The sequence below is a fragment of the Podarcis raffonei genome, chromosome 17 (genome assembly GCF_027172205.1).
Source record: "Podarcis raffonei isolate rPodRaf1 chromosome 17, rPodRaf1.pri, whole genome shotgun sequence".
Classification (NCBI taxonomy): domain Eukaryota; kingdom Metazoa; phylum Chordata; class Lepidosauria; order Squamata; family Lacertidae; genus Podarcis; species Podarcis raffonei.
The window spans coordinates 23,313,610-23,329,503 of record NC_070618.1 but is presented as its reverse complement, the minus strand read 5'-3'; the positions used below and the strand labels follow the sequence as shown (position 1 = coordinate 23,329,503).

At 46.0% G+C, this 15,894-nt stretch overlaps 1 protein-coding gene across 1 annotated transcript in view; it reads left to right on the top strand.

Annotated features, from left to right (window-relative positions):
- The first annotated feature begins 1,661 nt into the window (after window positions 1-1,661).
- TEK (TEK receptor tyrosine kinase) overlaps window positions 1,662-15,894 on the top strand; it is a 53,333-nt gene continuing 39,100 nt past the window's right edge. Inside the window, exons 1-2 of the mRNA XM_053372151.1 lie at window positions 1,662-2,457; window positions 15,488-15,799. Coding sequence (XP_053228126.1) covers window positions 2,385-2,457; window positions 15,488-15,799 — 385 coding nt within the window. The 5' untranslated portion in view covers window positions 1,662-2,384. The remainder of the gene's footprint in view (window positions 2,458-15,487; window positions 15,800-15,894) is intronic.

The following is a 15,894-nucleotide window of genomic DNA, read 5'->3' as shown; positions in this document are numbered from 1 at the left end:
TTATGCCGTGCAAATGGAGCATCGCATGTGGGTGTCGATCCTGCAAATTCCACCCACCTCCCCACCAAAATGCAGTTTATGGGTTTGCAAAGCTGCGTTTTACATTCAGCTAAGGGCAGGTTCCCACGCAGAATAGTGCATAGTCGTGGATTCCCCAAAAGCAAAAACTTCTATTACATAGATTGACTTGTTCACCAGACTGACTTACATTCTGCTGGCTGAAAAAAAAAACCCCTCATAGGCAAGATTACCTGTTGTGCAAAAATTCTCCTCTGGAGTACTTGCAGTTTTTTTTGTTTTTTAAAAAATAACAACCCCTTTAAACAACACAACATCAATCTTCTTGAAAATAGAGGTATGCTCACTGAAACTGCCCATTAATAAATTTGTATGCAAATTCAGCAGAAAACACTCCAGACGATTTTTAACGCTCTTATTTAGCAGATCATTAGAATAATTTGGCGACTTCACAGCTCAATATTCTCGTGCTTACACAGAAATAAGTCCCACTGTGTTCAGTGGGGTTTCTTCGTTAGTAAGCATGTTCACAATTCCATCCTTTGGCTTTGATCCTATATGCACTTATCTGGAAGTAATTTCCACTGGATACAGTAGGACTGACTTCGGTGTAAATGTGCATGGGATTGCACTTTTAATGTGTATTTAACCTTCCAGTGTCATTGTAGCATCAGAGAATGCTATTTGATGTTGACCTAAAAGGAAAAATGGAATTGATCTTCTGAATCACCTCCATCACTGAGGGAGGAAGGGGTGGGTGGTGGGTGCGGTGTGCCTTGGGTGTCATCCCTGGAGGGGGTGACATCACCGCACCACCCCCTGGGATGCTTGCCCCGCCCCCAGTTGCCGGAGCAGCTAGCGCTGCCTCTGACCTCCATGTCCCCAAAACATCATGTTGGAGCAGTTTATAGACACATCTGTTTGGGAGAAATATATCCGAGATTTGCTGCTCTGCCCAGCCTACAATTCAGGCAAATTGCTGCACTCCCACCCACCCCAAAGCAGACATATCCAGAGAAAATAAAACCAACCCCCGCCAAATTAACAGCTTAATTCTGCTCACCCAAAGCCAACCAGTGCTGTTTAGAAACATCTGGCAGCTCTTTGCTTATCACATGTGAACTCAGTTCTCAGCTGGAAATGTAGCTGGGGAAGAAACTGGGGAGGTGGCGAAATGGGATGGGACATCTGTGAAAACAGCATGACTGGCTGACCGGAACAGTGAACAAGACCCTCCATGCTGCAACATTTTGTTGCATCTCTTTGTCTCCTTTGCTAATCTCTTGAGCGTGGGTAGGCAAACTAAGGCCCAGGGGCCGGATCTGGCCCAGTCGCCTTCTAAATCCGGCCCACAGACGGTCCAGGAATCAGCATGTTTTTACATGAGCAAAATGTGTCCTTTTATTTAAAATGCATCTCTGGGTAATTTGTGGGGCATAGAAATTCGTTCATTTTTTTTTCTTTTCCAAAATATAGTCCAACCCCCCACAAGCGCATCTTTGCTACATTGCTTTTTAAACAGTGTGAACGCTGATCTTACTTCTAAGGTGATATTTCAGGAAGCAGCACATCAAACCACCCTCCCCTCCCTCCCCTAGCCCTTAAAAAAATGAATCTCGCACCCCCACCCACTTTTTCCTCTCAGATAGCTGAAAAGCTAAGAATTGCTAAGTATGGTGCCAGCTTTGCTTCTTACAGAACCTGACCATCAATGAGAACCCTGGGGGATTCCAGATCAGGTTCTGGAGACTCGAATGACCCCCGAGAACCCAGAAGTTAGCCATTATAAACAGATAAATCAAGAAAACAAAAGGATTTTTCCCCCCCTCTACCCCACCCTAAAAGCCTTTTATGGGGGCCTGAAAGCTTGAATAGTATCTCTGGGAGTAATTAGAAGAGGAGGTGGACTGGCACATTTTCACATACCACACATAGGCGGAGGGGCTTGTTATTCTCTTAATTCTTCCTATTAGAGGATGTCCCTATTGTTTCTGACAGCGCTGGCCGTGACCTGCTGGGGGTTCTCAAAGTGCAGTCCTCTTTCCCGCTCCCCAGAGCCGCAGATAAGTGTTTAGATGTAGGAGATGGATGCAGCTCGCAGAGAGCCTCTCGAATCCTGCTGATGCATAATGCCTTTAAGATCCTGCCTTTCCCCATCCTAATCTACAGAGGAAACAGGAAAAAGGAACTTAAAACTCCCTTTGCTTGCTCAGACAGCCACAGAGTTTTGTTCTAGCCCACTCTCGGTCTTGCAGTTAACTTGTTGCTTCCTGGGCCAGCGAGCATCGCTCTGACGATGCAGGCAAAGAGCAACGACTAAGGGGTCTTTTACCACTGAAAGGGGCATCTGTTATTCCGTGAACTGGATGGATATACTTGGCAAAGCAGGGACTGTTTTGCCACTTCTGGTTTTCTGCGGGTTCAGCTTCATGCTTTCAGGTAAGACTCCTTCAGTTACTCGGGAGGGTCTGTCAGAGGATGTCAGTGAACTTCTGTAATGCACCAAGGAAGGGTCAGATTGCAAAATCCTTTTCCCTTGTCTCTGTTGATCCTGGAATCGTCTGTTCATTTTGTTCCAGAGAAGTCACCCAGCTGTGTGCAGCTTGTTATGATGGAATCCTGCCTGTCACATTATAATTTTTTGAGAATTTGTTGCGGAGAGGGTGCAGGCAGATAACTTTGCAGGTGTTTGCTTGAGTCCAATATACATTTTAGATTGGTGTAATAAATCTTTTTGATAATGATGATATTGATGGCGATAATGCGACTGTTCCTAACTCGGTTCAGAAGTAGCACATCAACCATCTGAGAATTTGCTTAGAAAAGGACTCCCAATTTTGTTCCCCGGGGCGCTTTGCAAATAAATTTGACACACCTACAATATCAGGGTGTGTTTTTACTTTTGAAATCTCTCATTACATCCCTTTCACTTAGCGAATCTAGGCACTAATGGGGTAAAACATTGTGATAGATGCATTTAATGTGAGTGCTTACACTACAAACGGATTTAAATCACTGCTTAATGGCAAAGTTAGCATCCATTGTTTATATAGATTTGTGAGAACTGCAAAGTGTGGCATTTATTATAATTAGTGCTTGGCAATTAAACGCAAGCTTTTAATGCCTGGAGATGTTTTGCTACTTCAGTCAAAGATGATAGTGATACTTAAAATGAGAAAAATGTTCCTTTTCCTTTTTCTTTTACCTTTTCTCTGTTTATCACAAGTTTTGCTCACTTCCCTTATCTCCAGGCAGTCTTTCTACACTGCAACATTAAGGCTGCAATCCTAAACAAAGTTGAGATGGGACCAATTTTATACTCACTCAGGAGTAAGTCCCATTGAATTTGGCTTTTTAAAGGAGCTGTTTATAGGGATGCACTGTAAGGAAAGCTTTGCGAAGCAAGGCAGGTGGAATAAGAAAAGTAGAGCGAAACTTGTGATAACTAGCATGTTGACTTGGGTGGTCTGGGTTCAAATCCTCCCTAGCCATGGATTCACTGAATGAGTTTATCCAATACATTTTTACTTACCTCACTGGTCCATCCGTACAATAGGAATAAGAGGAGCCCATTGCACAGTATGCTTGTGAGGGGAAATAAGAAGGGGAGGGAGCAGTTTTTTTCCACACGCCATCACTTATTGCTAACCATTTACTCTGGAGGGTTGATGCCAAAATCATTGCCGTGTTTATGATATTTCTATTATGATCTAGTCCCCTCTGTTAAAAAGAATACTTGTGCATTGGTTCAGGAAATTTGAAAACTAGGTTGTAAAACATGCTATAAATAACAAAAAAGGAGTCTAGAGTTCACCTCCAAAAACTTTCTATTCACTTCTTCTGGGAGCAACAAACTCTGTATCTGATGAACTACTAGAACAGCCCTTCTCTAACTTGGCGCCCTCTAGATTTTGTTGGACTCCAGTGGTCAGGAATGGTGGAATTTGTCACCTGGCACCAGGTGGGCAAAGGCTTTAGAGTACTAGAACATCACCCCCACATTAGCTTCATTGAGCGTCAAGCACTTGAAGAGAAAACACGGCAGAAAAGTCCATAACAAATGCTAACCTTCATACCTGTCTGAATACACAGTGGTTCCACAAGTATGGTCTTTGTGTAAATATCTGTACAATGGGTACAATCCAAGAGAAAATGAGATGAATTTCAGCCCATTAAAAATCAACAGTTTTAAATATGCCCGGCTCTTAGCTTGCAGCTTGCTTGGTGATTCACAAATGAGTTAGGAGACCCTGCATCTAGTGAGGCCTCAAATTTATTCAGGCTAAAAAGTTGCTATTGAACAGACGAGAAAGCAGAGATCATAGGATGCTTTGTGTCAAATTAGGTGGTATGTTAAAATGTTATAGATGACCAGCTGCCAGCATATAGAAATCCCATATATAGCCGCTCTGAGCCCGGCCTTGGCTGGGGAGGGCGGAGTATAAATAAAAATTATTATTATTATTATTATTATTATTATTATTATTATTAGTCTGAACAGAGGTCAGTTTGGGAGAAAGTGCACTGCTCAGCACTCCATGAACAAGAGTGGTCAACTTCCACCAGGGAGAGTTGGGTTCGAATCCTGCTCAGCAGCCAATGAGGTTCACTGTGTTTTTCTCTCAGCCAAATGTACCATCTAGGGGTAGTGTGGTGATAAAAGCAGGGGGGAGGACACACCCCATTTTCCCCACTCGGTCCTCTTTGGAACAAATGGAGCTTTATTTAGTTTTTTTAAGTGAACTTAACACACCTGCAGCTCTTTATATAAAACAACAGCTACTGTACCCCTTCTGCCCCCGGTGAGAATCTTTAATCTTGTATGATGAGCAGCTGCCCTGAAGATACTTATTTTGGTAATTGTCCCATTGGCTCTGTCCTTGAAACCTCAACATTTAGCCCTTAAAATTACATAGGCATAGGTGGGAATGGGAGAGGAATGAAGGCAAGGAGAAACCCTAGAGCTGAAAACCCGCCAATCCACACGGCTCAGCTGCTTTAGGTGTGTTATGTAGCCACACCCATCTCAATAGTTCTGTCAGCTTTCCCGCTTTTGTTCAAGTGTGATATCATGTTTCCTGGGGCGAGCCGTGGAAGACAATGCGAATACGCCTTCCTTTAGATACAACAGGCGGAGTCCAGGAAAACAGTATTGACATTCCCCCTGAGCAGGAGAGGCAGGAGAGTCAATGGCAGAGCTTTTAAAACTCGCTTAACCTTGCCCCCAAGTGGTGGTGGGGAAGGAAAGAAGGGAGGAGGTCTGTTGCGGGTGTTGCCACTGCCCAGAAGGCGAAAATCAACTCCACCCTTGTTCCAAGGTGCGGACAACGCCTCTGAGCACGGCTGCCAAAGAAATTGCTTTCCCTCCCTTTCCTTGTGTAACCCCATAGATCTGCCAAAAAAACTGCTGCTGTAGGCAATACACGAAGGAATGTTTTCCCCATTCCTACATAGGTGTAACTCCGATAAACAAAAATGCCCTTAAATGCCAAGTGAAGCCATTATGTGAAAGCAACAGAATGCAAAATCTACCAGCATAGGTAAAGGGTAAAGGGACCCCTGCCCATTAGGTCCAGTCGTGACCGACTCTGGGGTTGCGGCGCTCATCTCGCTTTATTGGCCGAGGAAGCCGGCATACAGCTTCCGGGTCATGTGGCCAGCATGACTAAGCCGCTTCTGGCAAACCAGAGCAGCGCACGGAAACGCCGTTTACCTTCCCGCCGGAGTGGTACCTATTTATCTCCTTGCACTTTGAGGTGCTGTCGAACTGCTAGGTTGGCAGGAGCAGGGACTGAGCAATGGGAGCTCACCCCGTCGCGGGGATTCGAACCGCCGACCTTGTGATCGGCAAGTCCTAGGCTCTGTGATTTAACCCACAGCGCCACCCGCATCGTGGTTTAAACTCCATATGCCACGACATGTAGCAATATTATTATTACTAGGATTTCTTATCTGCCTTTCGCCATAAAGCTGCGTTCGAAATTAGCCAGGCGCCAGGTGCATTTTGCACCTGGTGCTCGACCACCTGCAACCAAGTGAAGATACCTGGGTGCCAGGATAGTGCCTGATGTCTCCACCATCTGGAGTCACATGCCTGGGGATCCTAGGATCTGGACTATTTCCACATACAGTCAAATCTCGGTTGCCGAACGTAATCCTTTCTGGAAGACCGTTTGGCTTCCGAAATGTTCGACAATTGAGGCGCAGCTTCCGATTGGTTGCAAGAGCTTCCTGTACTCATGCGGAAGCTGCATCGGACGTTCGGCTTCCGAAAAATGTTCAAAAACCGGAACATTTACTTCCAGGTTTTCTGCGTTCGGGAGCCGAAATTTACCAAAACGGAGGCGTTCAGAAACTGAGGTTTGACTGTACCAGCAACACATCCTGCAGAATTCTATCCGTTATATTTTATTGGCACAATCCGAATGAATTTTGCGAGCTAAAAAGTCATACAGTGGTATCTCGGGTTACATACACTTCAGGTTACATACGCTTCAGGTTACAGACTCCGCTAACCCAGAAATAGTGCTTTAGGTTAAGAACTTTGCTTCAGGATGAGAACAGAAATTGTGCTTTGGCAGCGCTGCGGCAGCAGGAGGCCTCATTAGCTAAAGTGGTGCTTCAGTTTAAGAACAGTTTCAGGTTAAATACAGACCTCCGGAACGAATTAAGTACTTAACCTGAGGTACCACTGTATTGAGAAATACAACTTTCTAGCCGTCCGGCCTCAAAATGGCAACGAGGCATTCCATTTTGGCAACCCTAACCCTGGTTTAAGGAGCCATTTGGCGCCTAGCTTACATATCTGAGTTTCTAACCCTGCCATAAAGCCCCATGAGATTCCAGGAAAGGTTTCAACAATATAAATATACATTTTAAAATCAGTTTTAAAATGTACACACACACAAATAACAATCAGAAGAAGAGACCATGGCTTAAAAATACCTTTCTTGGGTGTCCCAGGCTAAGTGAAAGAGGTGGGTATTCAGCATATGACAAAAGCTATGCAATGAGATTACCAGGCACAGCTCTGTGAAAAAAGAAATTCCACAGATTAGGGGCTGCCTCAGAGACCGCCTTCTGCCAGCCTCAACCCCCTCTCACATTTCAACAACATTTGCTTCCTATATTTGATAGTGGTGGGAGAATTAGGAAGGCAAGGAACCAGTAGTTGTCACTAAGCAAACACAGTTAGCCATCTTCATAAATGAATTATGTGAAGGCAAAAGGTAAAGGTAAAAGACTCCTGGACAGTTAAGTCCAGTCAAAGGTGACGATGGGGTTGCGACATTCATCTCGCTTTCAGGCCGAGGGAGCTGGCTTTTGTCCACAGACAGCTTTCCGGGTCATGTGGCCGGCATGACTAAACTGCTTCTGGCGCAAAGGCACACCATTATGGAAACCGGAGCTCATGGAAACGCTGTTTACCTTCCCGCTGCAGTGGTACCTACTTATCTACTTGCACTGGTGTGCTTTCGAACTGCTAGGTTGACAGGAGCTGGGGCAGAGCAACGGGAGCTCACTCTGTTGCGTGGATTTGAACCGCCAACCTTCTGATCAGCAAGCCCAAGAGGCTCACTGGGCAGTCATGCCCCATGCATTGGATATATGGACTTCTGTACGTGCAGCTGTTTGTGCATAAGCTTTTGTACAAGTCTTGCACCATCAGTGCTCCAGCTTCCACTGAATATTTCATGTACAGAAAGGTCTGTATTAACAAGGTTCCCCTGCTCAGTTGTCCACACTCAACACACAGCAGTTGGAGGGCAGGAAAGCCACGCACCAGGAGGAGGGGGACCTATGGTGCATTGCATGTCAGCTCCCTCGCACATTTAACACAACAAGGCAGCTTATCGTTCAGCCTGATCTTAAACCTGCTTACAGAGAAGTACAGTATACACCACTGTGTTCACCGAGACTTACTTCCTAGTAAATGTGCATAGCATTGTAGCCTTAGACAAAACAACAGCAGTCCCGGCAAACAGACTGGGCAAACTATGACTCAGATAGACACCCTTGCATAATATATTCATATTGCATATCCATATTTTATAACGGTACAGTGGTACCTCAGGTTACATACGCTTCAGGGTACAGACACTTCAGGTTACAGACTCCACTAACCCAGAAATAGTACATTGTGTTAAGAACTTTGCTTCAGGATGAGAACAGAAATCGTGCTCCAGCGGCGCGGCAAGAGCGGGAGGCCCCATTAGCTAAAGTGGTGCTTCAGGTTAAGAACAGTTTCAGGTTAAGTACGGACCTCCGGAACGAATTAAGTGCTCAACCTGAGGTACCACTGTATGCCATTCTTTAAAAATAGTATGAAACGTTTTCCCTCCACAGAAAACGTTAAATATGTTATTTGAAATCTCCACATGTCACAAGGCTATTGCACAAGCAATTCTCTCTTAATTTTGGTCAGGGTCATACAAGCACCACAGCCCCATGGGTAGGGGAGTTCAAACAAGACGTTAGTAAATTTAACGAATGCATGTGGGGGGGTGTCACAGAACTGCATGACCCTAGGTCTTCTCTCACCAGGCACAATGAGAAAGCCCCCCCGACGGCTGCCCACACATATGGCAAACACCCAAAGGGAATCTGTGTGTGAAATTATGCAAACACCCTCCAAATGCATGATGGATGGGGGCACCGCTAGCATACGTAGTTCCTCAAGCCCCCTCATGTGTTCTTTCGATGCATGATACGCAGTTTTTGACAGTGGCTTGACACCTCCTCCCTTGGCTAGTTAGCAATGTGTATTGCCTTGCTTTCTTCAAAATGTGGTAAGCTAACCCTACTGCATTTGGGAGACCACCCTGCATATTCTGTTGGGTGGAGCCCAGGACATATGCTCCACAGTCCTGTCCTCCTGAGGGACACAGGTGGTGCTGTGTTCTCAAGCACCAAGCCTCTTGGGTTTCCCAATCAGAAGGTCGGCGGTTCGAATCCCCGCGACAGGGTGAGCTCCTGTTGCTCTGTCCCAGCTCCTGCCAACCTAGCAGCCTGAAAGCATGCCAGTGCAAGAAGATAAATAGGTACCCCTGCAGCGGGAAGGTAAACAGCGTTTCCATGCGCTCTGGTTTCCGTCACTGTGTCCCGTTGCACCAGAAGCGGTTTAGTCATGCTGGCCACATGACCCAGAAAGCTGTCTGTGGACAAACGCCGGCTCCCTCGGCCTATAGAGAGAGATGAGTGTGCAACCCCAGAGTCGTCCGCGACTGGACCTAACAGTCAGGGGTACCTTTACCTTTACCCCTTTCAAATACAGTTTGATGGGTGTTTCCCGTTTCAAATTGGTTAATCTTAAAGGTGTCACACAAAACTGTTAACACGGGACTCCCAAAATGGGAAATGATTATTCCCCTCCCCTAAACATTCCTGTATCGAAATTGGTTTTGCTTGTAATTTACTTAAAACCTTGATCGTTACCCTAAGTGGTGATACGTTACAAAAACCAAACCTTTGACTGGACTTAACTGTCCAGGGGTCCTTTACCTTTACCTTTTTACCTCCTGACAGCACCACTTAAGGTATAGGTTGATTCATTGCTATTTTTCTAGAAAAAGAGGTGCCGGAACCAGTGGCGTCGCCTTGGGAAGGCCAGAGGGGCAGTGGCCAAGGGTACATTTGTAGGGGCATATTTTACTCTTTGCTGCCCTGCCAGTCCCATGCCACTTTGCAATGCCGCAGGGCTGGCTGAGGAGGATGCGACAAGCATGTGCCCTCCCTCTTCCGGGCGCATGCCTGTTGCAACCTTCTCCCACAGCTTTTCAGCATCACAAGGCAGCATGAGTGTGCCCTTTGGGTGCATGTGAGTTGCCAAGGCCTGCGGGTGGAAAGGGGCGCAGCGCGGCCCCACTTGGTGGGGGCGGCTGGCAGCAGCGTTGGCTGGGCAAGGCTTCCATTGACCCTCCACACTCTGAGCCCTGCCACCTGGATACGCATGGTAGGTGCCCACAATGCCCACATGCCACTGGGCAAAACTCCTTCCTTGTTCTCTTATAATGGCAACGGTGCCCACCTCAGAGGTGACGGAAATGCGTTCAGGTGAGTTCCAGGTGAAAAGAAGGCCTGATTGGTCTCTTCAGTGGACAGCAACCATATGAGAATAATCATACTCCAATTTTCTGGATCATGGATTGGCTATATTATCTGCATATTGACAAAGTGGCAGAATAATACCTTTTTCAGATTGGCTCAGACAACTGTATCTGTTGGGGGGATTTGAATATTCACTGAGGGGGTTCTCAACCAGCCCATGCAAGAGTTTCTTTTCAAGTAATAGTAATAGTAATAGTAATAGTAATAGTAATAGTAATAGTAATAGTAATAATAATTTATTATTTCTACCCCGCTCATCTGGCTGGGTTTCCCCAGCCACTCTGGGCAGCTTCCAACAGAAGATTAAAAATACATTAAACCATCAGTCATTAAAAACTTCCCTAAACAGGGCTGCCTTCAGGTGTCTTCTAAATGTCATGTAGTTGTTTATTTCTTTGACATCTGGTGGGAGGGCGTTCCACAGGGCGGGTGCCACTACCGAGAAGGCCCTCTACCTGGTTCCCTGTAACTTCGCTTCTCTCGGTGAGGGAACCACCGAAGCCCCTCGTCGCTGGACCTCAGTATCCGGGCTGAACAATGGGGGTGGAGATGCTCCTTCAGGTATACAGGACCAAAGCCATTCAGTTCCGCGCCAACACTTTGAATTACGCTCAGAAACGTACTGGGAGCCAATGCAGGTCTTTCAAGACAGGTGTTATATGGTCTCGGCGGCCGCTCCCAGGCACCAGTCTAGCTGCTGCATTGTGGATTAGTTGTAGTTTCCGGGTCACCTTCAAAGGTAGCCCCATGTAGAGCGTGTTGCAGTAGTCCAAGCAGGAGATAACCAGAGCATGCACCATTCTGGTGAGACAGTGCGCAGGCAGATAAGGTCTCAGCCTGCGTACCAGATGGAACTGGTAGACAGCTGCCCTGGACACAGAATTGACCTGCGCCTCCCTGGACAGCTGCAAGTCCAAAATGACTCTCGGGCTACGCACCTGGTCCTTCAGGGGCACAGTTGCCCCATTCAAGACCAGGGGGTCCTAAATCTCACTGGTTACTCAGTTTTGTGGCCTTCCAGTGCCTTAATTGTGGTGCTACAGCAAAAATGCCCGGTAGGTCTCCCTACACAACAATTCACGTGTATTTTACATGGAAAAGTTAATGTGAATTATTGTCTTGCATTGATTCTATATGCATGCCCAGATTGGGAGAATCATGCCCAAGTTCAAACAATTTTATCCATGAAAATAGGGGTGGGGGGGGCTGTGACCCTCCATATGTTGGACTACATGTCCCATCAGTCCCAGCCGGCATGGCCTGTGGTTTGGAATGATGGGATTTGTAGTGCAACAACATTTACTTGAACATGAACTGATGCTTCAAAAAGTGACCGAAACCCTCCCCTCTCAGTGACACCCGTGAGACTTAGGCAAGTCACTTTTAGATAAAGTAATGCATAACAATCATTCTCTAATTTTATGAGGTACAAGGTAAAGCCACGTCGCTTTCCAGTAACAATTTCCAGTACACAAAAGTACCTAAAAGCCTAGAAAGCAAAACAATACCAAGAGAGGAAAAATATAGCAGGGCAAAAGGAACTAAGAGCAAAAGGAAATGCTGTTTGCAACTTTGCTCCACTTAGCAAAATCAAGAGGCTACACAAGAGGCGAGCTAAATAGGGAACTGTTTCAATGGGGGAAAATAATAATTTAAAAGCCCTGTCTGTTATCTCTCTTGGAAAGTACACGGTGAGTTGTAATCTGTTCCGCCTTCCATACGAAGCTGATAGGGAGGAAATGTGAAGTTAGAAAGGAAACTTAATGATTATTCTGCAAAAGCATGTCAACAGTTTCTTAGGCAGCGTGATTGTGTTCCATAATTTTATTTTGTGAGTTGCACATATGCGCACACACACACAAAACATTTTTTTTTTTTATGGCTGGGATATTTTCTGAGCTTAAGCTATTTTCACACTGGAGGCAAATTGGTGAACTATGGGCAATGTTCTCCATTATAAATAGGGAATACTGCTTGACCAAGCATTGGCAGTTTGTCCCTGGTATTCAAATAGAGGGGCATGGGCATGGTTCTCTCATTTGGTCTTCAGCATTACCTGCTGACAAAGTGAACTGGTGTGTGAATCAATCGGCCAGGTTTTCTGTGACCGAATGCGTCAGCTCTGCCAATCCCAAATATGGTACTTCCTAGGAAGTGAGCAGAACATGTGGACGTACCAAGACAGAAACGGAGTCAGCAATCTCTTTGGGTGGGGGACATCGTCGTGTGTTCTGGAACTGGACGACAAAAAGAGTGGCAAATTATACTTGGAGAAGCAAGTGGTTTTCATATAGCGCCACAATATGCGTGGAACGTGGAACCCTGACAAGAGGATCAAGGTCAAAGTTCTAAAACTGGATAATGGCCTTGAATCTAGGTATTCAGTGAACTGGATTTACAAGGACAAGGTATATTGTGTGTGTGTGCCTCATAAAAAGGGACACCGGTGGCACTGTGGTCTAAACCACTGAGCCTCTTGGGCTTGCTGATTGGAAGGTTGGCGGTTCGAATCCCTGTGACAGGGTGAGCTCCCATTACTCTGTCCCAGTTCCTGCCAACCTAGCAGTTCAAAAGCACACCAGTGCAAGTAGATAAATAGGTACCACTGTGGCAGGAAGGTAAACAGCGATTCCGTGCGCTCTGGTTTCCATCACGGTGTCCCGTTGCGCCAGAAGCGGTTTAGTCCTGCTGGCCACATGACCCGGAAAGCTGTCAGTTGACAAACGCCGGCTCCCTCGGCCTGAAAGTGAGATGAGCACCGCAATCCCATAGTCGCCTTTGACTGGACTTAACCACCCAGGGGTCCTTTACCTTTACCTTTTACCTCATAAAACTGTCTGATCAGGTAAGATGTGTAGCTGTGGCATGATCTCAAGTGTGATTCCAGTATTATTATCAAGTTGAGGTGCAGACCCTCTGAGTGTCCCTCTTTTCCAGGAACAGCCTCAGATTTACAGAAGCCGCCTCGGTTTCCGATTTGATCCCAGGATGTCACGCTTTTCCTTAGGACATCCCTATTTTCATCAGAGAAATGTTGGAGGGTATGGAGGTGGTTGGACTCTTTCATTCAAGTCCTTGTTCCACAAGTGGCAAATTGTCTTCATAGCGAGGTGAAAGGACAGAAAGAACAGCTGGTATCAAAGGTCTGTTTGAAGGAGACACAGAGGAGCTTCAGCGTTTTGCAGACAGTTGTCTCTCCCTGTGGGTTTGTTCTGAATTCAGGTCGTTTTGCTCCACGTTCCTGATAAACTCCCAACGCGCAAAACATATGGGATAAATGAATGTGTAGGACACCAAGTGACGTGTCTGAGCTTGCTAGCTGGCTGAAGTGAAATCAAAGTATTAAAGCAAGAATGCTGCCTTGGAAGCCCCCAAAAGTGATGGTAACTTTCCCACGGGCATTGAGCATTTGAAGCAAGCTTTTTAAGAGTGTGGAGTCTGGAGCAGGAGAGATACCCACAATGCACTTCAGTGCTCTCGGGTCAACATATTTTAATCAAGTGGGTTAAAACAGCTGCCTGCTAAACAGCTGTGTCATGGGCACAAATATATGCAGTTGTACCGGTTTGCAAACGTTCTTTGCAAACCAAATATCAGACGTGGCTTCCACAGCTCCCGATTGGCTACAGGAGCTTCCTGCATCCACTCAGAAGCCGTGCCTTGGTTTTTGAACATTTCGGAAGTCGAACGGACTTCCGGAACAGATTCCGTTCGACTTCCAAGGTACCGCTGTATTTCAGCTTTAGCTTTTTGCAGCATGGCTATACAATGATTGGGAAAGTTTCAACTCTTGAAGGTTTTTTTGCCTGGGATGCAATTCAGAAGGGCACATTAACCCTGTAAGAAAGGAAGGAAATGTTTTATTGCAGGCTGGACTATGGTTACATTAACGAGGTGTTAACTGTGCTTGCAACGAACCATTTGCACACTGTAGGGTTCATTTTAGAGGCTCATTGAGAGCCAGGGCACTCCTCACATCGTTGCAGCTCGACTTATCCCTGGGGGCGGGGGAAGCCAGCTGGCAATGTGGCACACAGGAGCTCCCCAGCTTTGGCCAAATACAGCAGGAGCCGGAGAGCTCCCCAAATCGTTGCCACTCATCCAAGCGCAGGGAAGAAGAGAGGTAATGCCACATGCTGGAACACCTCCCTCTTGGCAGCAGAAGCAGTGGGACTAGCCGATCGGAAGGTCAGTTGTTTGAATCCCCGCGACAGAGTGAGCACCCATGGCTCTGTCCCAGCTCCTGCCAACCTAGAAGTCGAAAGCACACCAGTGCAAGTAGATAAATAGGTACTGTTGCAGTGGGAAGGTAAACGGCGTTTCCATGTGCTTCCATCACAGTGTCCCATTGTGTCAGAAGCATTTAGTCATGCTGGCCACATGGCCCAGAAAGCTGTCTGCGGACAAACACCTGCTCCGTCAGCCTGAAAGCGAGATGAGCGCCGCAAGCCCACAATCGCCTTTGGCTGGACTTAACCATCCAGGGGGCTTTTACCTTTTACCGTTTTTCCCTTTCAGGTGCCACAAGGGCAAATATATTGAATCTTCCCCTTTCATTTGCTAATCCATCCTGAATTTGCCCCATTGCTAGTAAATAGTAGGAATAAGCCAACAGCAAAGAAGACTTTAAGAGACATGACTTCAATAAAAGAAGTATTTCCATTAACTTATGATGAGAGGCATTTCTTTAAGCGATCATTTCTCTAGAAAGCATTAATATATTAATTGACTATGCATGTTCTTTTCCGAAGGCTTTCTTTGTCCATTAGGTAATGCATAGCTATCTGTTCAAAGAGTGTGATTGTGACAATCTCATTGGGAGTGGCCAGTATAAGTGTGTTTCAATGTGCTCCAGTGGAAAAACGCTGATACATAAATGTGCCCTGCTCCCTTTGATAGAGAGCCAAAGTGCACACGTTAAAAACCTATAGTAAGCTCTGGCTTTATTCATATTCTGCATCTTAGCGCATTACTTCTATAACTCAGGAAGCTCTTTGAAAACTTGACCACACTTAGTAGGCCTATGGAGGGTCCACTGTGCATACGCAGAGTGCAGCTGACTCTAAACATAAAGGTGAAACCAAAGAGTAATCACATACTTTACTACTACCAGTGCATTCAAAATCACATATTAGCTGGAAGCACACTTGACATACCTTGCTGGAGCAGAGCAGGATCTCTCCAGAAACAACCTCAATTAACACAGACATTGCAGCAGAAGCCGGCTATGCACAGTGCTGATTGGCAAGTACCTGTGATGTTCTCAAGAAAGTTTCGCCAGAACTGGAGCTGTTTGGCAGCTTGGTTAGAGAACGGATTGTGCTTTGAAATTTAATAACAAACTTTCCCCTTTCTTTGCCAGGTAATGTGGAAGGAGCATTTGACTTGATACTGATCAATTCCCTCCCTACCGTGGCTGATTCAGAGACATCGCTGACCTGCATCACCTCAAGATGGCGTTCTCGGGACTCGATCACCATTGGGAGAGACTATGAGGCCTTGATGGGCCAGCACCCGTACCCCCTGGCCGTGGCTGAAGACGAGGCGAGAGGGGCAGCGAAGAAAGTGGTATGGCCAAGGGAAAAATCCGGCGAAAGCATTGGAGCGTATTTCTGTGAAGGAAAATTCAAAGAGAAAGCGATGAGGGTACATACGATGAAGATGCAACAAACAGGTACCTTATGCATTTGCAAAAAAAGGTGTGTCATGCTTGAAAATAGACTCTAAATAGATAACAGTAGTTATCCACAGGCAAATATTAAGTAGGAT